This window comes from Macroventuria anomochaeta, assembly GCF_010093625.1.
Source record: "Macroventuria anomochaeta strain CBS 525.71 unplaced genomic scaffold BU25scaffold_24, whole genome shotgun sequence".
Classification (NCBI taxonomy): domain Eukaryota; kingdom Fungi; phylum Ascomycota; class Dothideomycetes; order Pleosporales; family Didymellaceae; genus Macroventuria; species Macroventuria anomochaeta.
In genome coordinates this window covers 509,375-529,714 of record NW_022985385.1, presented here as the reverse complement: position 1 = coordinate 529,714, position 20,340 = coordinate 509,375, and the positions used below count along the sequence as shown (strand labels likewise).

Sequence of the window (20,340 nt, the reverse complement as noted above, 5' to 3'; positions counted from 1 at the left end):
GGTTGTGAGCGCCGATCTTGACCGAGAAGCGGCGACTTAGCACCCGCAGAGCCTCATTGCTGGTTCCGAGGTTGCATCACTAGTGGTCAGCAGCTTGCGCAGGGAACAACGGTGTGGCGAAAATCCTGAAGAAAATTCTTCGTGGTTTCGAAAAAGAGGGCCGTGGTGGAGCAGTAGCTGCTAGTTTTGCGCGCAATCTCTGTCCTCGGGACAAAACTCGGGCGTTGTCGACAACCGAAGAGGAACCGGATGACGATATTCAACTGACTTCGTACGATGGGGTGATGGCCTCAAAAATCCGCAAGGCTCATGGTGGGACGGTCTCGCTTGTGCTGCTCACTCTGTTAGCGGGGGGTACGCACTGCATAAAGAGGAGACATAGGTATGGGGACAAATGCGGGATAGACTTACCATCGTGTTCATTCCACTGTACGCCCAAGTCTTGCAGCGTGCCTTTTCACGACGAGCCACAATAATTTGCGGCGAAGAGCCCACGCAGACACTGCAGCTTGTGACATCCTGTGCAGCCTGAGGCACTCGAAGAACCAGAAATCAGCGCTGCCCCATGGGGGTCCAGGCCCTCTTATACTCTTGCTCCGGACTGCATTACTCCGGACTGTGGAGGGTGGGAGCCCCAGACTAAGTGGTCTTCCACCAATAAGCGATTCACATGACCAAGAGGTAACAGTTTGGGAAGCCTCTCCAACGACGTTGTACGGGCCGTGAATCGTAACCTGGCGGTTGGGTTGCCGAGATCAGCATAGTTCGGTCACATAGACGGAAGTCATCTTGGGCACACGCGAACATGTCGGATGCCTAGGACTTGTAGACCAGACAGTAATGGAGAGATTCATGTCGTGATACACTAGAAAGTATCGTTTTGAATGCGGTGTTCAATAATAGTTGGTGACTGCTTCAATTGACCAGTTGATACAGTCGTCAAGCAAAATTTTGGCGACGCTGCCTCACAAGTGTTCATTTCGTCGCGGAGGAAAGCGGAGGAGTGTGGAGAAAGCTTTGGGCGTGGAGGTGTCGCGTGGAAATTACTAGTCTGTATTTGTGTTAGCGCTATCTGTGGAAGATGTCAGGCTGCACTGGACGAGAGTTCTTCCAGCCGCATGTGAACGTAGTCGTATTGCGTTGAAACTGTTTGGGTTGTTGATAGCCCACCGTCATTGAAAGAATCAGGGTTGGGGGAGAGCCCTTTCCTATTACCGCTTATTCTCGACTGCGCTCACCTCTCTGTGGAGGGAACGGCACATCAGTACTATGATTACATACAGCCAAGGATTTATGGGTGGGCCGCTGTTGTACTTTCATGTCAGTATGGCGGTCACCGTCCTCCGAATTGTGGATGCCGCTCCTTCCTGCCCACAACCGGTACGCCTTCCGATGCAGCGCGAGCTGCAAGTACACAGTCTCCAGATTTCAACCTCGTAAGCAAGCGATACGATATCTAACTGTGGTATTATTAGTTCAAAATCTAGGAGATACACGTATTGCAGGCTCTACTTTCAGAGAAATGCTTTCATAGGCCAGTGATTCTGTACGGACAAGGAGGCAGGGTGACTCGGTGTATGTGTCCTGAAATAAGATACCAAATAAAACACTCGTGGTGATGAGAGAGAACTGCACTGCATTCAGAATTATAAGTGGGATTTGATGTTGTGTTTCAACCTTAGCCTACTTGCATTGGCACAGCTAAGAGTGCACCTTGTGTCCGTTTCGCCTTTTGCACCATGTCCCGAACACATTTAGAAATTCGCAGCAACCACCACAACACTGATGTGCGCATGAAAGTGTGATATACGAGAGGACCTTGCACATGTGCGAAGCATGTACCGCTCTCGACGAACCGCGAACCTGGCGCGCTAACGAGCTTCACAGTCAAGTCCAGGACGCAAAGCCATGAAAAAAGAACCATGAGAGAGCACTGACTCGAACCAATTCATATAAAGTTTTGTAGGTCGTAAATCGTGTATTCATGCGTCGTGAACATGCTCGTTGTGCAACCCAAAACCCTAATCTCAACCAACACCATGTTTCCAAGCAGCCCATATCTTCAAGACGCCACGCTATAACATCTCAAATGCCGCCCAATACCATCAAACGTGCGTCGAACCAAAACATGTGGACAATCATCTATACCCCCTCATCTCAACGACATCCCTCTCCCTCACAAGCGGACTCCCCTCCCGCGGCGGCGCAGGAAGTGACAGCCTCCTCTTATCCACAACCACCGTCTCCCTCAAATCTACCTCCCTCTCCAACTCCTCCACCTCATGATACGTCCCAACATGCTTAACAAGGCTCTCCACATTGCGACAAATCGCATCCACATCCCTATTCCGACTGCAAATCACACACGCATACTCGCCATCCGGCGTATGGCACTTGACTGCAAACCGCTGCCCAAGCCTGAATTCGCGCGTCTCCATGATATCGGTCTCGTACCCCTTTTCGATGATGGTCAAGGGTGTGCGTTTGCCGATCATCCAGAAATCCTCGCCCGTCACGTCGAGACGAAGACCGCATGCGGGGCACTCGCAGCTCCCGCCGGGCGCCATGGAGGCCGCGAGGGGTTTGTTGGGGATGTATTGTAGATCGAGACTGTATCTGCAGTATAGTGTGTCTGGAATGTCGACGAGGGATGTCGAGGAGCGTTTTGGTGGCGCGGCGATGGAGCGTTGGGGGGAGGGGGAGCGGTTCGAGGAGCCTGAAGAGAGGCGTTGTTGTTGGTCTTGCAAGGCTTTGAGAGAGCCTTCGCGCGCGGAGTTGGAGGCTGCGACTAGTTTGGCCATGTCGGCGCGGGTTAGTTGGCGGTCATTGTAGAGGGCGTCTTGGAGGACGGTTATGACGGTTTGTTGGAGGGCAATGATTTGGGCTTGAAGTTGGTTTTCGGTTATGGCTTGTGGAAGTCAGTAAGCTGGACTTTAGGGTGACGTGGGAGATATGATTGACGTACCGTCTCCGCGTGCGAATCGATTGCCCATTCGCCCGTACATGTCGTCGTACATCCTCTGGATCATCATGCCGTTTCTCTCGAAGCTCTCGCCAACATCGTCGCGGTAATCGTCGCGGTATCTGCCTCCTCTCCCGCCTCCATCACGCTCACCACCACCATTCCTCAAACGATCAATCTCCTCCTGTCTCCCCTGAGACTTCTTCTGCGCTTCCTCAAACTGTTCGCGCAGCTGCTTGATCTCGCCATCCTGCTTCGAATCTCTCTGTTTTTGCTTATGCGCTTCTCTGCGATCATGAACACGCTCCCAGAGTCCCATGGACGCCGTGAAGGTGCCCACGAGCGTCGATGCGAGCGTGGCGCAAATGAAGGTTTTCTGAAAACCGGGGTAAGCGTCGACCGTAGGCGGCATTATCTTGGGCAGCAAATCTGCCCCGGCTTGGCCTTTACCTTGAGGTTCTTTTCTTCGATCCATGATGCGTAGTTCATGACCACAGCAGATATTGTGGTGCTGAGTTACGATGTGGAATGCACGCACAAGAAGAGTATTGTGGGAAGAGGTCTAATGGGAGCCGGCGGCGAGGTGTTCAAGGACAAAGTCGCTGGGTATATGTAGAAAATAATGAAGGATGAAGGCGATGCGCGCCCAGGAATAATGACTTGCACTCGAAATGCACCCTCACGTAGCTGGTTACACTGACAAGACGTGTGATGCTGTGACTGGAGAGGAAGAAAGGAAGATGTGCAATTCACGACAGATGACGCTCACGCTCGGAAGGGGTCGTGCGCGGTTGTGCGCGTGGCGGGCCCCATGATGAAGGATCGCCGCAGCGGAAAAAACATGGCGTTTGATTGCTGCGTATTACGCGCATTACTGTGAGGGTTGCCGCTATGCTGACCGCAAGTTTCACGTCGTGTGCTGCGGGTGCATGTTGCAAAGGCAGGAAAGCACGGTGATGTCATGAGCTAGCTTGATTGTAGTTAGCATGGTGGGATAGCGTGCGATAGCGGCCAGCCTCCGCATATTCCCGCCACTCGCGAACTGGTAGCCGGTCGTTCACGATATCCGACGCTGGAGGAGGTGAGCTTGACATGAGCGACCTGACCAGATCGATTGTAATGGCGAGAACAGAAACAAGCTACTGCATGACATGTTCGTGAAGCGGTCATCGTTGCGCAGAGACAGTGTCGTGTAGCATGTGTATACGCCCGTCAGCCTCACATCAATCTGACAAGTAGCACGGAACGGAGTAGCAAACAAGTAACTCGCATGTATCAGATTGGTGGTTTACCGACTGCCAGACAAAGGAGTTATTCCCCAATCACCAATACAGTCACCAATACCGTGAACAATACCAAGACCTTCTAGACCGCAGTTGGCTCCATCAAGTTGCCCGTAGCAGTAGCAACGCAAGCGCAGACAGCCTGACCAGAAGCCTGAACTTGCAGAGCAGTAGCGATGCCGCAATTGCTGATGACGCAGCCTTGGGCCGAGGCCTGAATGACAGAGGAGCTGGAGCAGCGGCAGCGATAGTCGCCGCTACCGCAGCCTGCAGCAGAGGCGGCGGAGGCGATGCATGGAACCTGTGTAGGATGTCAGGTTGTCTGACATTGAAGGCTGAGTGAATAGTGGATGAAGGGGAGGGTTATCGTACTCCGCAAGTTGGGATTGCAGAAGCGACTGGGCTGCAAGCTGTCTGCGCAGTGACTGAGGAGGCGAAGAGGAAGGAGATGATGGCGAGGATCGTAGAGGTCTTCATGGTGACTGGAAGAGGCTGTGATCGTTGCTTGAGTGGCTAAGATGCTGATGGTGCGATAACTCTGCTGGATTGCGTTCAACTTATATGGTTCAGAACGCCTTGTTGAGTATCGATCTGTTCAGTGTGACACTACTCGAAGAAGTCAGATGTCCGATACGTTGTCGTGGTCAACTCCCCACCGCTCTCTACTCCTGACAGGCAACGACTGTCACAAGTCAATACTTCACGCTCGGCTCGTCGGCGAAGTGATAAAAATTTGGATGATCGTGAGGGGAAACCGTGACAGCAAAATTGGGAAGCCATAGTGAAAACAGACTATTGATCAGGATTCGGCAGGCGTGCCATACAGACGGCACTGCTGGAAAGTATCGGCTAGTTGCAAAAGCCTACAAGCGTGAAGCAGACTGTCACAGTAACCCTGGGCCATGCCGTGAGCCATGCTGGACCCTTGCATGGATGGTCTTGGTGTAATGCGGGGAAGCTTGATTCCCCAGATTCACGGAAGAGGCGCTCGCTTCAGGAAGGCTCCGACGTGCAGTGGTGCAACAAAAGTGCGGTCAAGCTGCATGCTCGCGACACATGAATGGACCGAGGCCATGTGAAGGTGACGGGGTGCCATTCGGGGATTTCCTTGAATCCACTCGTGGAGAAGTCCGAACCGTTCACGTAGGACGTTATACCAATCAATCGAGTCCGAATCGTTGCTTGATGAATAAAAGCTCATACCCATTGGTTCAAGGTGGAACTTGTTAGATGCGAGACGGCGCTGGACTTTGGCCGCAACACCTTTAGAGGTCCGCGGGCTTTTCCCTCTTACCCCAACTGGCCAGTTGCTTCGTATCTTGTCCAGCTCTTTTGAGATGCATAGAGCTGAGTACGCCGAAGACTCGACCATGGCTTGTCCACGCATACCGTTGGCGATTGCGATTAGTAAATGCTGCTATCGACGGAGATCTTGAAGGAATGGCCGATATCGGCGGTTGCTTCAAAGACGTGTGGAGAGCAGAGTCGGTCTGGCAATGACCCTGCAAGCTATTGTATGAGTTTTGCAGCAGCGAGCGACACCATCGCTAACAAAGTACAGAATGAAGAAAGCTCAAATATCAGCAATGAGGCTCAAGCTCCTCGTCGCTAGCGATGCGGCAGCAATAACGGAGTTGGGATGGCAGGCGCGACGCGGGGCAGAAGACGTTGGCAACCCCACTCCTGCGCCTATCGCACGCAACGGAGTGTTCGGACTAAATGCGAGATGGATTGCTAACCACTGCGTCATTTTGCTCATTGTCTGCACTATCAGATGTTCTGTGTCCCATAGAAGCTTTGCCGGAGTGAGCTTTTAGACCATACACACGCGAAGCTGCACATTGAGCTTCAGCATGGCAGACGTCAAGAAAGAGGGGCGGGGTATCCGCATCGCGATAGACGTAAGAACAACATGCTATGTAGATTGTGATAGAACTGACGGCTCAGCGCGGGGGCACCTTCACAGACTGCGTGGGCAACCCCGGGTCCGGCAAGATGGAAGACGACGTGGTCATCAAGCTGCTGTCGGTCGACCCTGCCAACTACGACGACGCGCCGCTCGAAGGCATTCGCCGCCTGCTGGAGCGCTTCACGGGCACCGAAATCCCGCGCGGGCAGCCCCTCGACACAACCAAGATCGAGAGCATACGCATGGGCACCACCGTGGCAACTAACGCCCTGCTGGAGCGCAAGGGCGAGGACATGGCTATGGTCGTCACCAAGGGCTTCAAGGACTGCCTGGAGATTGGCAATCAGAGCCGCCCCAACATCTTTGCGCTTGACATCCGAAAGCCCGAGGTGCTGTATAAGCGCGTCGTCGAGATTAATGAGCGTGTGACGCTGGAAGATTACGCTGAGGATCCGGAGCGCAACCAGACCGACGCCAAGAGCATAGAAGAGGCAGGCGCGAACGCTGATCTCGTCAAGGGTCTGTCTGGCGAGACGGTGCGCATTCTGCAGCGCCCGCAGGAGGACGCCGTTAGGACGCAGCTGCAGGAGGTGTACGACAGCGGCATCAAGAGCATCGCTGTGTGTCTGATGCACGGATACACGTACCCTCACCATGAGGCCCTAGTTGGAAAGATCGCTAAGGACATAGGCTTCGAGCACGTCAGTCTAAGTCACGCGCTTATGCCCATGATCAAGCTTGTGCCCAGAGCGACCTCGGCCTGCGCAGATGCATACCTCACCCCTGCTATCCGCAAATACATCGACGGCTTCTCCAAGGGCTTCCAGGGCGGTCTAGGGTCAGAGAGCGTGAAACGTGACGAGGGTACCAAGGGCGCACGCTGCGAGTTCATGCAGTCTGATGGCGGTCTGGTAGACGTTGACATCTTCTCTGGGCTGAAGGCTATTCTGTCTGGTCCTGCTGGTGGTGTCGTTGGCTATGCGCTGACATCGTACGATCCAGAGACCAAGACACCTGTCATTGGCTTCGATATGGGTGGCACAAGTACGGACGTGAGCAGATACGGCGCTGGACGCTACGATCACGTCTTCGAGACCACTACCGCTGGCGTTACTATCCAGTCACCGCAACTTGACATCAACACAGTGGCGGCAGGCGGCGGCTCACGATTGTTCTGGAAGAATGGCTTGTTCGTTGTTGGCCCTGAGTCTGCTAGTGCTCACCCAGGTCCGGCATGTTACCGCAAGGGTGGTCCACTGACTATCACTGACGCGAACTTGTTCCTCGGCCGCTTGTTACCTGACTTTTTCCCTAAGATCTTCGGCAAGAACGAAGATGAGGGTCTCGATGCAGATGCGAGTGAGAAGCTGTTCAAAGAGCTGGCCGAACAGATCAATAAGGAGGTAGCAGGAGGCAGCAAGGAGAAGGAGATGTCGCTGGACGACATCGCCAATGGCTTCATCAAGATCGCTAACGAGACAATGACTCGACCCATCCGCAGTTTGACTGAGGCACGAGGACACGACACATCAAAGCACAGGCTAGCGACGTTCGGTGGAGCTGGTGGACAGCATGCTGTCGCTATTGCCGAAGCGCTCGGCATATCACAGATTCTCGTTCATAGGTACTCTTCAGTGTTGTCAGCATACGGAATGGCGCTAGCAGATGTTGTAGACGAGCGACAAGAGCCAGAGTCGAAGGTTTGGTCTGACGACCAAGAAGTACGTCAATACCTGCAAAAGAAGATGGGAGATCTCAAATCAAAGTCTACCGAGACATTGAAAGGCCAGGGCTTCGACGAGCACAGTGTCCACTTTGAAGAGTACCTCAATCTGCGCTACCGTGGCACCGAATCTGCTCTTATGATCATCAAGCCGACCAAAGAAGAAGCCGAGAAGGAGTACGATGGTGATGACTGGGCATTCGGTAAAGCCTTCGTCAAGCAGCACGAACAGGAGTTTGGCTTCACCTTGCCAGACCGCGACATCATCGTTGACGATGTGCGTGCTCGAGGCATCGGAAAGACATTTGAAGGCCTCGAGAAGACCGTCGACCAGCAGCTCAAGGAGATCAAGCCCAATGATCTATCTAAGGATGAGAAGCGATACGACACGCGCAAGGTTTTTTTCGAAGGTGGTCGGCAAGATACTTCAGTCTACAAGCTTGAGGACCTTGAAGTCGGCGACCGCATCAAGGGTCCGGCGATCATTGCAGATGGCACTCAGACGATCGTTGTTACTCCTGGCGCATCAGCATTGGTCATCCACACTCACGTCGTGATCAACATCGGCGAGAGCGATGGTAGCGAGAAAGAGATCAGCACGAAAGAAGTGGATCCAATCCTGCTGAGTATCTTTGCTCATAGGTTCATGGCCATTGCAGAGCAGATGGGTCGCGCCTTGCAGAAGACAAGTGTATCAACGAACGTCAAGGAGCGTCTCGACTACTCGTGTGCGCTTTTTGACGCCGAGGGTGGGCTTGTAGCCAACGGTAGGTAACGCGTAAGATAAGAGAAGCTCGACTGACATTGCGCAGCACCCCATTTGCCCGTTCATCTCGGCAGTATGTCCACTTGCGTCCGAAAACAAGCCACAATTTGGAAAGGCAAGCTCAAGAAGGGCGATGTCCTTGTGTCCAACCACCCAATGTTTGGTGGCACACACTTGCCCGACATTACTGTCATCACTCCGGCCTTCAGCGGCGACAACATCATCTTCTACGTCGCTTCTCGAGCCCATCACGCTGACATTGGCGGTATCCTGCCCGGTTCCATGCCTCCCTCGTCGAAAGAGCTCTACCAAGAAGGCGCCGCAATCAAGAGCGAAAAGCTTGTCTCAGAAGGCCACTTCAACGAGAAGCGCATCATCGAGCTGCTCTCAGAAGAACCTGCCCAGTACCCAGGATGCTCCGGCACCCGCTGTCTGAGCGACAATCTCAGCGACCTGAAAGCCCAGATCGCCGCCAACCAAAAGGGCATCAACCTAATCAGCACCCTCATGTCTGACTACGGCGAGCAAGTCGTCAAATTCTACATGACCAACATCCAAGCCAACGCCGAATCCTCCGTGCGCCAGCTGCTCAAAGGAGTCTACAAGCGCTTCGAAGGCCAGGACCTGTCCGCCGAGGAGTTCATGGACGACGGCTCCCCGATTCGACTCAAAGTCACCATCGACGCAGAAGAGGGCGAGGCCGTGTTTGACTTCAGCGGCACCGGTCCAGAAGTCTACGGCAACATCAACGCGCCCGAAGCTGTAACCTACAGCGCAATAATCTACTGCCTACGCTGTCTAATCAGCGAAGACATTCCTTTAAATCAAGGCTGCCTGAAACCAATCCACGTCCTGATCCCTAAAAAATCCTTCCTCTCGCCATCTGACAACGCAGCGGTGGTGGGCGGCAACGTGCTAACCTCCCAGCGCGTTACCGACGTCGTGCTTAAAGCGTTCCGCGCCTGCGCAGCGAGCCAGGGCGACACGAACAACCTGACCTTCGGCTTTGGCGGGCTGTCCAGCGGCGAGGGCGGCAGCCCGCGCAAAGAGACCAAGGGATTCGGATACTACGAGACCATCGCGGGTGGTTCGGGTGCAGGACCGACGTGGAACGGGACAAACGGTGTACACACACACATGACCAACACACGCATCACGGACTCGGAAGTCTTTGAGCGGCGATACCCTGTGCTGCTGCGCGAGTTCTCCTTGCGACAAGGGAGTGCAGGGAGGGGTATGCATATTGGCGGCGAAGGAGTGATCAGGGATATCGAGTTCCGCATCCCAGTGCAAGTTTCGATCCTGAGTGAGCGGCGAGTGTACCATCCCTACGGCATGGAGGGCGGTGGGGACGCCGCGTGCGGGTTGAATATCTGGGCGCGCAAAGTGAACCGCAAAATGATTGACAAGAACTCCGATTCTAAGAAGCCGACGGAGGATACCGACGCGAAGACGGCTGGCATCCAGGACATCAGTTTGAAGGATGCTGGGAACGAGGATGTAGAGTATCGGTTCATCAACCTCGGCGCGAAGAATACGGCGAGTATGCAGCCCGGGGAGCGCATTATCATCCACACCCCTGGCGGCGGTGGGTGGGGTAAGGAAGGGGAGGAGAGTAGGGTGGAGGATAAGAAGGATCCAAAGGCGGCGTGGAGGGGCGGGAGTGTGGCTGAGAGGCAGGCTACTGGGGAGGCGTCTGCATAAATGATACAGTAGGATTGCAGTGGTACACACGATGCAAAAAACAAGTGTCTATTGCAATTTAGATCGTGAACGCAAGACGATTATGCAGCGTACTTTGCCAGCAACTGCTGATCGTAGCGTAGGAAGGATTATGGGGCGATCGTTGTGAGATGAATACTCTTGATTGCTTGAGTATCTACCGAATGTAAAAAGTGTCAGTACCGTCCCCCGAAGAATATCAACGCCATCCTCCACCCGAACAAACCACCAGACAAGAAGACAAAACCAAAATCGCCGCTCTTTCCGTCGCTATCGCCCTAACCCTGCCCTGCCCAGCCCAGCCCAGCCCAGTAAGCAGACCCACGATCGTCGCGCACATCACATCAACTTCCCTTCCTACCCGATCTTTGAGTCAACCTCCAGAGCCAAGTCTCGCTCAAGTATATTCTCAGACCACAGTGCACATAGGTCCACCTGGTCTCTGAGTCAACTCTGTCGCAGTCAAACTACTAGATTCCAGGTTCCCAAAACTCATTGAGCGCCGGCCAACACTGCTGAGTAACCTTAGCGTCCGTTTCGTAAATGTCCGCATGCGCAGTAAGCGCACGGACTAAGTCGAGCTTCCAGTTTACGACTTCCACAGCCCCAGCATCTCGATCATAAGAACATACAGTCAGAACTGGCGCATCATGACCAGAGACAATAAGAAGCAGCCGAAAATCAGGTGGTAGTAGTACCGCCGTGTCTTTGTCTATATCTCCAGCTCGTACGTTGTTGATGCATGGCGCTCACCTGTCATCTAACAACTGCGATGTATTGTCGGTAGTGACCATGCACACCCATCGCATGATTGTCGACGGTCTGGATGACAAAGTGGAGCGACAATGCGGCGGAAGCATTGGAGAGCTTAGGTGAAGAATACACCCAATCAGCAAAGGTATAGATTTTGTTGCGCATGTCGGCAGGAAGTCGGAGAAGATGACAAGCCTTGTTACATGCGCGTTGAAGACGGACATTGTCGATATACTCTAATGTGAAGACGATGCAAACGAAGATCGATCGCATTTGTTTGTTCAAAAGCTGCTTCTGCCGATAGCAAACGTCGACAGAGCGGGCTAAGGCTGAAGCATACCCAAAGCCTCTTGTGAACAGCGTCTTGGTTCATATCCCAGGCTCAGACAGAGCCTTGACTACTTCGACCCAGTGGTCGATCCTCCATCGACTCTGGACAGCAGGTACTTCGTCGAGTCACCCTGAGCCGTACTGTCGTCGTCTTCTTCTTCTTCACAGTACATATGGAAATCTTGTTCGTCGAACGACTTGAGCCATGGTCGAAAACTTACTGGAACGTATGCGAGAGTCTCGGCAAGCAGTCGGTCTTGCGAAATGGACTCAACGACTGCTGCAAGCAAACTTTGGTCTTGCTGATCGGTGATGAGCCTCGTAAGAACGTGTCTTGACCTCGGATGTAGGACTCGGCAGCGAGGAGTTTAAGAACACCGCCCCGTAAGTGGAGCATTCGGGACGAAAGACGTACAGTAATGAACGGAATATTACGGGAAACGTGAAACAATTCGTACATGTATTCCGTGGCTTTCCCTTCACCAATGTTCTCCTCACTGATCCATTGATCGGTGACGTGCAACATACGCAAGGACTCTAGGGCGGTCACCGGAAGGGTGCGAGTAAAACGTGAGGCATCAACGCAGGTCTCGTAGGTCAAGTCATTGTACCGAATTCTAAGTACCCGAATTTCCTGGAGGATTTCATGGCAAATGTCCTGAAGCTGGTTGATGACGTTGTATGAAAGCTCAGCCGTGATCTTTGGCAGGAACATATCCTCCCAGCATTTAAGACCTTCCGGCTCGGATAGCGCGTAGCTGTAGACGATGTTGCGCAACTCGCCTGGCTGCTGTAGAAAGGGGAAAAAGCTGGGAGAATTTGGGAACGACATTGTCTAAGCGTTCAGCCTGGGGTATCCGTGTTCGAAGATTGGTGTGCGGTGCACAAGGTGGAAGCGAAGGTCGAACCAAACGAGGCAAGTGCCACCCCATACAGTTGGGCACGCCAACCAACTTCAAGCAGGCCAGACCCCCCTACCAGAACAGGTGGGCTTCGAACATGCCGCTCGTGCACGACCGAAGTGATGTTCGTGAGAGAGGTAGGCTTTGTAGTTGTTAGAAGAAAACTGCTGCCCTTGCACGTGTCTCTCTTGCCCCAATCAGCAATAAGGACAGGTGCTCATGCCTGACGAAAGAGAAGTGTCGCACCTTTGCAACCGGAGAGTCAAGGACATCGATCTCAAGCGGCAGACCCACCCTGAGCCAGTACTTTTACCTTCTATCAATATCTCTGATGCCCTCTTATACATACATCCTACGGAGTATCATCCCTCTTCTTATACACCATATCCCCCGCATTCAGCACAATCCACGGCCTACTGTCCTGCACCCTATCCAACCCACAACTCCTACTCTTCCACCCGTCCCCCCTCAACCCCCTCGCAACGTTCCACGCGCCCGTGATACAATCGTTCACACCCACACCATGAAACTGGCTCCCCACTACGCGTAACCGGCCTTTGAACTCGTCTTGAAGGGAGGACGCGAAGGATTTTAGCCGGTCCTCGTAGCCTAGTGTGTACTGCGGTATACAGTCCTTGCTGAGGTTGACGTGATGCGCAATCGGCGTGTCTTTGATACCGAGGTGGCGCTCGATGACTGAACGTGCCATGGCGAGACCCTCTTCTTCGTCAGGGTAGCCTTCGAAGCCGTTCCACCAGTGGCCGCCCATCATGACGGTCAATTTTGTGCCGGGAGCGCTGTCCTGGCCTTTGATGGCGCTGTTGTCGAAGATGACGCCGAGCGCGCGCTCGGGGTTCTGCTCGAAGGGGATGGATTGCGGGATGAGGTAGCCGAAGCCTTGGACAGGGAGGAGGGAGGGGTTGGTGAAGTAGAGATTTACAGTCATGACGGTGACGTAGGGGGTTAGTTCTGCGTTGCGCAGGGTGGAGATGACGATGTCGTAGTTTTCGGTGGTTTTGTTGGCGTCAGACTATGTGTGGTAAGTTGTGTGTCGGGCGAGGGGGTTGTGAACGTACGCCAGCGATAACTTCGACCTTCTGCTCCTGGCCTTCCGCCATCTTGAAGGATGACACGGGGCTGTTGAGCTTGATCTCGATGTTGCCGGTCTTCTCCATGGCGTCTTGCAGCCCCTTCACCAGCGTCTGCAGACCGTCCTTGAAGGTGAACATGCTGGCCTCCTTGAGGCTCTTCGCAAGATCGAGGCTGATGTCGATCTCACTGTTCAGCGCCCTCGCAACTTCGACATCATAAGGGTGTGCAATGACCTGTTGCTGCGAGCTGGGAGACTCGTTTTGCATGCGCAAGAAACCGCCGAGAGCAGTGCCGTACCTGCCCTCGAGCTGCCAGGCCATGGAGAGCAGTGTCTTCGCACTCAACTGCCAGATGTCTCCAGCGTAGATGCCGTGGAAGACGGCGGAGATGATGTTGTTGGCGATCCTCTTGTCCACACGGCGTGCAAGGAAGGAGCCAACTGTCTCATCGCTGAGAGAGATGGACCGCTTAGGCTGCAGGGGCTCTTTGATCATGCCCAGGAAGCCGTCGAGGATGCCCGTCCGCCATAGCGAGAAAAGGTCGCCAATGCCAGGCGCTTCCGAGGGCAGGCGGTTGAGGCGGTCCGGGTAGTATATGAAACGGTTCTTCGCGCCAGGTTCGGTGCGCTTGGTGAAGATGATGTTGTCGACGAGGCCCAGCTCTTCAATCTGCATCCATCAGCCATAGTCCATGTTGCTCACGTGCCGTCCGGACTCACCAGATGCGCGGTGGGCGTTGCATTACGCAGCGTCCGCGGCCCCGACTCGAACAGCACATCGCCGCCGGGCACCGCCACCCTCTTGCTCTTGATCCAGCCGCCCGTCTCTTTCCCGCCCTCATACACGGTGATCTTGCTGTCCGGGAACTCTCGGGACGCGAAGTAGGCACTCGAGAGGCCGGCAATGCCTCCGCCGAGCACCGCAATGCGCTCAGGATGGGCCGCGGAGGTGGTCGAGAAGCGCAGGCGGGTGCATTGCGAGGCCAGCAGCGGGCGCAGGGCGCGGGCTCTCACGGTCGACTCGAGAAGCGGCACATGTCTTCTGACAAGCATTGCCGGCGATAGGGAGCGGTGGCAGGCGCGAGAGGTGGCTCAATTGCAGCCCATGCCTAGCCGTCATCGATGTGAAGTTCGCTCAGGAAATCGTCCAAGCTTCAGCCCTACGCATATGCACCATGTCATACATGAGCGCTAAGCTTTAAGCTTTGGAGCTCGAAAAGTCACTTCACCCGGATGCAGATGAGAAGGTTGTTTGTAAAGAGACACAGAGCAGCCCGACGGCCGCCAAAACCAATATTTGTTCCCGACGCCTACAAACTGCAACGCCTCGTCTCGCCTCGTCTCGCCTCGTCTCGTCTGTCGGTATCCAGAACTATAGTACACGTGCGCTTTTGCTGCTGTGTGGCCATCCACTTCCGCCCCCACTGGTATCATCCCACATGTCAGTATGTCGTGTCATAACAGTCCTCCTATCTATAATGCTGCGTCCTGGTCCATGCTCTCAGCTGCCTGCGCCACACCATTCTGGTTATCCTGACCAGGGATGATGAGCTCCTCTTCACGGTTCTCATCGATGAATTTCCTCTCGCTGACGTGCTCGCCTTCCTTGGGTGCGACCCACACGTTCGTGTTGTTCTTCTTCTGGCCTGGGTTGTGCTTGTACTGGCAGCGCGGGTTCAAGCATGGGTTGAACTTGCACATCACCGAGCTGTGCGAAAATGTGCAGTCAGGTGTTGTGCAATCAGCTCCGTTGCGGCACGGCGGTGCTGAAGGGTGCTTGTACGGGCAGTTGGCCGGATCACGGCAGTTCGGCCAGAATGCACACTCCTGCTCGGACTGGAACTTCTGTCGTTGTGCCGGCGAGGGGTGCTTTCCTGCGCACTTCTTGTTCTTGCACGCGGCACCAAACTCGCAGGTGCTTTCCATATCCACAGTGGTACCAGGGGGAGCGGCCGGTGACTGGTGGACAAAATGGCAGTCTGGGTTGGTGCATCGAAGGTTGAACTTGCACATAGTTGCTGAGGCATCGGGCCTTGTGTTCTCAACTTCCATGCCGTCGCCGTTCTCGCCTGCGGGGCCGTCGGCCATCGCATCGTCCTGGCCGTCCTTCTTTGTGAACTTGGTAGACTGATGCATGCCCTGGTGCTGGCCACCACGTCCTCCGCGCCCGCCTCGCCCACCGCGACCTCCTCTGCTGTTGTTGAAGTTGGGGTTCACGTAGGGTGTGGGCGTTGCGCCGGAGAAGATCTGCTGCATCATCTGGGCCTGTTGCTCGTACATCTGCATAAGAGCCATCTGCTGCTGCTGATTCAGGCCCACTCCGCCATTCATGCCGCCGTTCTGACCTCCCATAGGTGGCATCGGCATCCCGGGCATGCCGCCCATGTTCATGCCGTTCATGCCGTTCATGGGTCCTGGGGCGCCGTTGATGTTACCGACTTGGTTCATGCCCCTTCCGTTCGCCATGGCTTCGATTCCGCGACCGAGGTTCTGGCCACGGGGGCCCCGTGGCGGATCACGGTTATTTCTACCAACGCCTCCGCCCCCACGAACGCGATGTAATGGGTCGTCGTTTCGATTCATCTGTCTGTTCATCTGGTTGAGCATGTTGCGCCCTCCGCGGGGTCCACCACGTGTTGACGGTGCCCCGCTGCCGTTGCGCATGGCTTTTGGCCCTGTGGGGCTGCGTTGCGTTAGTTGATGTCGCGATGGTATCGAGGTCGGAAAGTGGACGTACATGCCCTCCTGTGCTTCTGAAGCGCCCTCCATATCGGTGTCATGCCCGCTGGGTACGAATGCTGGAGCACCGCCGTCCATGGGCTGGTCTGCGGAAGGCGCGCTCTGTGCGGCGCCCCCAGCAGCTTGCCGCTGCAACGCGTCGATCTGACCAAATAACCACTGCGCAAACAGTTGTGTCTCTGTGTTTTCAGGCCCGAGGTCAAGCAGGTCGTTTGACAGCTCTGCCGCGACTTGTGACTGATCTTTGCCGTTGGCCAGCATGAGGAGGATGTATTCGAACAGCGTTGTGTCGTCGCCGCCTGTTGTCCATCCATTCTCTGCAAGCTTGGGCTGCACGACTTGCTGAAGCTGCGCGGCGAGCGGCGACTCGGGAGAGAAGTCAGCCATGTTGGCTGTCGGTGCGGGAAGGTGAGAAGTTGGTGTAGAGGTTGGAGGGTGAGAAAAGTGTTGTGAACAAAGCAGTGGCGACCGGCGCGCCTTTTCGCGTTTCCTTGTCGCGCTTTATATAGTGACGTCGACAAACGTGGTTCCGGGACGTGTGAATACGGTGCGCGTGAAGAGAGCAGCGGGTGCGGTGGTCGTGTGGAGCGCAGATGTTTGGGAAATGTCCTGAGGAAGGCTGTTCGCTTGCCCAGCAAGACATTTGGCCCTAGTCAGCGGCAAACCCCGTGCCTTGGCGTACGTGCATCCCCACCCGTCGTGCTTGCCTCAGGCACGAACAGGCTCGCGCCTCTGAGGTGCCAGGGTCTTACTAATGTCTACTATACTGGCGTTTAGACATCCCATGCCCGAGATTCTTCAGACAGCCTGAGCGCTTCGAGAAACATCTGCGAGCTCTGTCGCAGCCACCAATAGTTGCTGCAACCTTGAGCTTAGTCATTCGATATAGTGCTACACGTCATCACGGGACTACAGCTTCTGTTCAGCTTGTACAAACGAGACTCTGGTATGCTTCACTTTACAGAGACCAATTACAGAGAAACGGTAGCCTGGCGATGTTGATGCTGCACCATGATGGGATTGGAGGTTGGAGACTGCAGAATCACAACGCCAGTGACTAAGGCATCTGCGGAGGCCCTCCGTGAAGCTTTGATCGATGGTGGAGGTAGTCAGGTGATCGAGGATAATTCAGACTCGTGTTTGTACGAGAAGGACGGAAGCGCAAGCAGCTTTGTTCTGAGAACAAAGTCACCTTCCAGCATCGTTGTCAAAGGTTGTCAAGGTGACGCCCGCGGCAGCAGGCGCCCACGTGTAGACGTGACTGGGCACTGTACGGACTCGGCCAAGCACTGCGGAACGAAGCATTGCGGAAACTTGACACCACAAAGCTCCTCGGCCGATGGAGTGGGTGCTCGTCAGTACCAGGCTGACGTGGAGAGAGAATCATGGGAGAAGAAGCACTTCGACCAGGGTGAAGATGAAAGCCGGTAGTAGAGAGCCTGATCAAGACACGTGAAACTTGATTTTGTTGCGCGTCGACTTTAGCCCGCGGTATCCAAGAACGAGCATCCAGGAACAACAACCTACGTGTGTTGATAACATCGCAGACTGTAGATCGTCAAGTGCGCGTGACACCACAACAATACCAGACGGCACAGGCTGCATGGAAATAAAAAATACACGCAATGCTCAATTGTGAGAGACGCGTGGTGTTGGAGTTCGTGTCGAGGATACAGCCCCCTCGTTATTTGCTGTCGAGGCCCAGCCTCTTCCCTGGGAAGGAGCTAATTGCATCATGGTATCGTCGTGAATGCCAAATCTCACCGCGCTTGCGTCGCCTTGCTTTTCCTTTCTTATCCCCTTCTTGTGCGTCGAGGATTGGCATCGCATTCTTGACTACTGCCACTCTCTCATCTCGACTGTGGTGTTGCGGACTGCCAGCCCTCCCCCATCACCACTCGGCTTCCCCGGAGTCCACAACAACCCGGCTGTTTCCCCCAGCGACCACGCAACTTCCTCGACCTAGATAATCACCACCTCGTCGCCGCTCTGCGCACAGCCTGGCAATATTGCCGCTGCTCGCCCATCTCCACCATGCCCGCAGTACCTGAGCTGCCCAATGCGATAGCGCAGCTGGGTAATGTTGCGCCTCGCGCCTACGGCAGTGACAGCCTACTACCACGCCAGCCTGCCATTGACATCGCAGCTATGGCACAAGATGTGCGGCGCACAGCACCAATCGCCAAGCGACAGCAGATGGTCATACAGCAAGGCATAATACCTACCTACTATAACCTCTCCGGCCCAGAGCCCGGCACAGTAGTCGGCATCGTGCTCGGCAGTGTCGCAGGCTTCCTACTCATCGTCTGGCTGCTCTACTCCCTCACCAATGGCAGCAAGGCTGGTACAACAACAGCAATGGCGGGCGAGGAAGAGATCGTAGTACGTAGACCAAGACGCAACTCGCACGGAAACAGGTCACGGCGCAACTCCCATGCGCAGATGCGCGAAGTCAGCAGAAGTCCAAGACAGTCCAGCGGGCGCTCGCATATCATTGTCGAAGAGAGGAGAGCACCACCGCCGCCACAACAGAGGACGAGGAGCATCATTGTTGAGGAAAGGCGGAGAGTGCCGAACGATGATGTCGTGGAAGTCATCGAGGAGCATGATGAGTACAGGGAAAGGAGAGGCAGCCGGAGGGGTGGATATCGGTGAGTACCTCTCAGTATGGCAGTTCTACATGATCTGCGCTGGGTTGCATCGTGCTAATGCAAACAGGTGATCAATGCCACCGACCTATGCGCCGATTAGCCGGCGTTTCAACAACACTACTTTCACTGCACTCGACAACACGTCGAGCTGCAACTACCCCAGGATACGCTTTTACTTGTTCTGGTGTACCCCTTTTATCATATAGCCCCAGGCTCTTTCTGGCAATGGCAAAATTGTTGCCGCATCATTCGATTGTACACTAATTTGAGTGCTCCCCAGCGTTGGCTTTAGCGTGTTTGGTGGGCATCATCATAACCTGACGAGAGATGTGTTGAAGCACATGAGCATGATGTCCAGATGAGAGCGAGAATGTAACGTGCACTAAGGTGCCTATCTAGCATAGTATATAGCCAGAATTATGGTCGCCAGAGACCTTTTACACCGGGCGCGGTTGGCAATTGGGAGTCTTGGACGTGATTGAGGATACTCCCTCGATGCGTCGCCCAGCTTCTTCACCTTCATTTCTCACCAACACGCAAGATTCCAGGCGTGTGTCATTCGACATCACATGTTCCTCTCACCCTCCACCTCATCGCTCCTCGGGCTCTCTTCCACAGCACCCGCGAGGTTTTCCTGCTACGCCTCCCATCCCACCTTCGTCACATCCGCAACATGACGACTATCGAGTGCGACTAAAGAGAGAGGAGCTCGTCGCTCACCTTGCTATTCCTCTCACCCAATCCAGACGAGCGACGCCAGGCCAACAGCACGACAATGATCGCGATGACTGCACACTCGCCAGCTGTCTCACCCCACGGTCGCCATACACCACCATCATGGATATGCCGAACGAGATCTTACGCAAGATATTCATCGGCATCGATGGATAGTTCTCGCGCACGCTCTAAAGCCTGTCTCACCTGCAAACACACTTACTCAACATTGTCGAGGAGCACTGCAAGACAAGTACAAACTGCGTGGCAAGATGATCGAAGACCCATATGCCCTTATGGAGCAGTTGCGAGACCGGTCACACCTCAAGAAGCTGATACGTGTTGTTCGTATGGATCATGGCTTTGCCCGTCATTTAAAACACACGGAAGCCGACGTACAAGCACTTGTCTCGTCTCTTGACCTCAACTCATACAGTGCCATTTTTTCGAATTGCTAGTTGTGTGCCCTGACGCGAAACGATGGCGGCCCAATTTGGCTCAGCTTTTTGCTGCCAAAGGTTGAGACCATTGAATTTGCAACGACAACAGGGGATCTGCTCGGCGAGAGGATACCACTCATGTGTATGCTGCATGATCCAGTTTCGTCAGACAAGCTCCGCTCGTATGGTTTCCGTCACCTGCGTAATTTGACCATGCTTTCTCCGATGCTAAGTGCACTCAGTCACAAGTATCTCGGCAACATCTATGGCAGCGTCTTTGAGCTTCCCAATTTGAGGACGGTGAAACCCAAAAACGTCACATTCGACCAACAAGGACGGAGCGACGTGCACAACGG

General features: G+C 54.5%; 7 protein-coding genes across 7 annotated transcripts; 2 read left to right on the top strand and 5 right to left on the bottom strand.

Moving 5' to 3' along the window:
* Window positions 1-1,772: 1,772 nt before the first annotated feature.
* BU25DRAFT_412472 (uncharacterized protein) lies at window positions 1,773-3,552 on the bottom strand. The gene is made up of 2 exons (XM_033706799.1): window positions 2,966-3,552; window positions 1,773-2,908 (listed from the first exon to the last, which is right to left on the bottom strand). The coding sequence occupies exons 1-2, from the start codon at window positions 3,435-3,437 to the stop codon at window positions 2,139-2,141; spliced, it is 1,242 nt and encodes a 413-aa protein (XP_033560018.1). The 5' UTR covers window positions 3,438-3,552; the 3' UTR covers window positions 1,773-2,138.
* Window positions 3,553-4,229: 677 nt separating this feature from the next.
* BU25DRAFT_112017 (uncharacterized protein) lies at window positions 4,230-4,970 on the bottom strand. The gene is made up of 2 exons (XM_033700353.1): window positions 4,618-4,970; window positions 4,230-4,546 (listed from the first exon to the last, which is right to left on the bottom strand). Exons 1-2 carry the CDS (start codon window positions 4,720-4,722, stop codon window positions 4,328-4,330), a joined length of 324 nt encoding a protein of 107 aa, XP_033560017.1. The 5' UTR covers window positions 4,723-4,970; the 3' UTR covers window positions 4,230-4,327.
* Window positions 4,971-6,091: 1,121 nt separating this feature from the next.
* BU25DRAFT_492712 (5-oxoprolinase) lies at window positions 6,092-10,347 on the top strand (the record flags this gene model as incomplete). Its single annotated transcript, XM_033711661.1, has 3 exons — window positions 6,092-6,146; window positions 6,193-8,644; window positions 8,690-10,347. Exons 1-3 carry the CDS (start codon window positions 6,099-6,101, stop codon window positions 10,345-10,347), a joined length of 4,158 nt encoding a protein of 1,385 aa, XP_033560016.1. The 5' UTR covers window positions 6,092-6,098.
* A 1,181-nt stretch (window positions 10,348-11,528) lies between these two features.
* BU25DRAFT_111954 (uncharacterized protein) lies at window positions 11,529-12,491 on the bottom strand. Its single transcript, XM_033700352.1, has one exon. The coding sequence runs from the start codon at window positions 12,278-12,280 to the stop codon at window positions 11,666-11,668; it is 615 nt and encodes a 204-aa protein (XP_033560015.1). The 5' UTR covers window positions 12,281-12,491; the 3' UTR covers window positions 11,529-11,665.
* Window positions 12,492-12,723: 232 nt separating this feature from the next.
* BU25DRAFT_371741 (Protoporphyrinogen oxidase) lies at window positions 12,724-14,559 on the bottom strand (the record flags this gene model as incomplete). Its single annotated transcript, XM_033703990.1, has 3 exons — window positions 14,161-14,559; window positions 13,427-14,110; window positions 12,724-13,380 (listed from the first exon to the last, which is right to left on the bottom strand). Coding segments are annotated over exons 1-3 (1,674 nt in total), but the record flags the coding sequence as incomplete, so codon positions are not given.
* Window positions 14,560-14,913: 354 nt separating this feature from the next.
* On the bottom strand, window positions 14,914-16,566 carry BU25DRAFT_345198 (uncharacterized protein; the record flags this gene model as incomplete). Its single annotated transcript, XM_033703033.1, has 2 exons — window positions 14,914-16,123; window positions 16,178-16,566. 2 exons carry the CDS (start codon window positions 16,564-16,566, stop codon window positions 14,914-14,916), a joined length of 1,599 nt encoding a protein of 532 aa, XP_033560013.1.
* Window positions 16,567-17,921: 1,355 nt separating this feature from the next.
* BU25DRAFT_371735 (uncharacterized protein) lies at window positions 17,922-19,287 on the top strand. The gene is made up of 2 exons (XM_033703989.1): window positions 17,922-18,830; window positions 18,898-19,287. Exons 1-2 carry the CDS (start codon window positions 18,214-18,216, stop codon window positions 18,899-18,901), a joined length of 621 nt encoding a protein of 206 aa, XP_033560012.1. The 5' UTR covers window positions 17,922-18,213; the 3' UTR covers window positions 18,902-19,287.
* The last annotated feature ends 1,053 nt before the right edge of the window (window positions 19,288-20,340 follow it).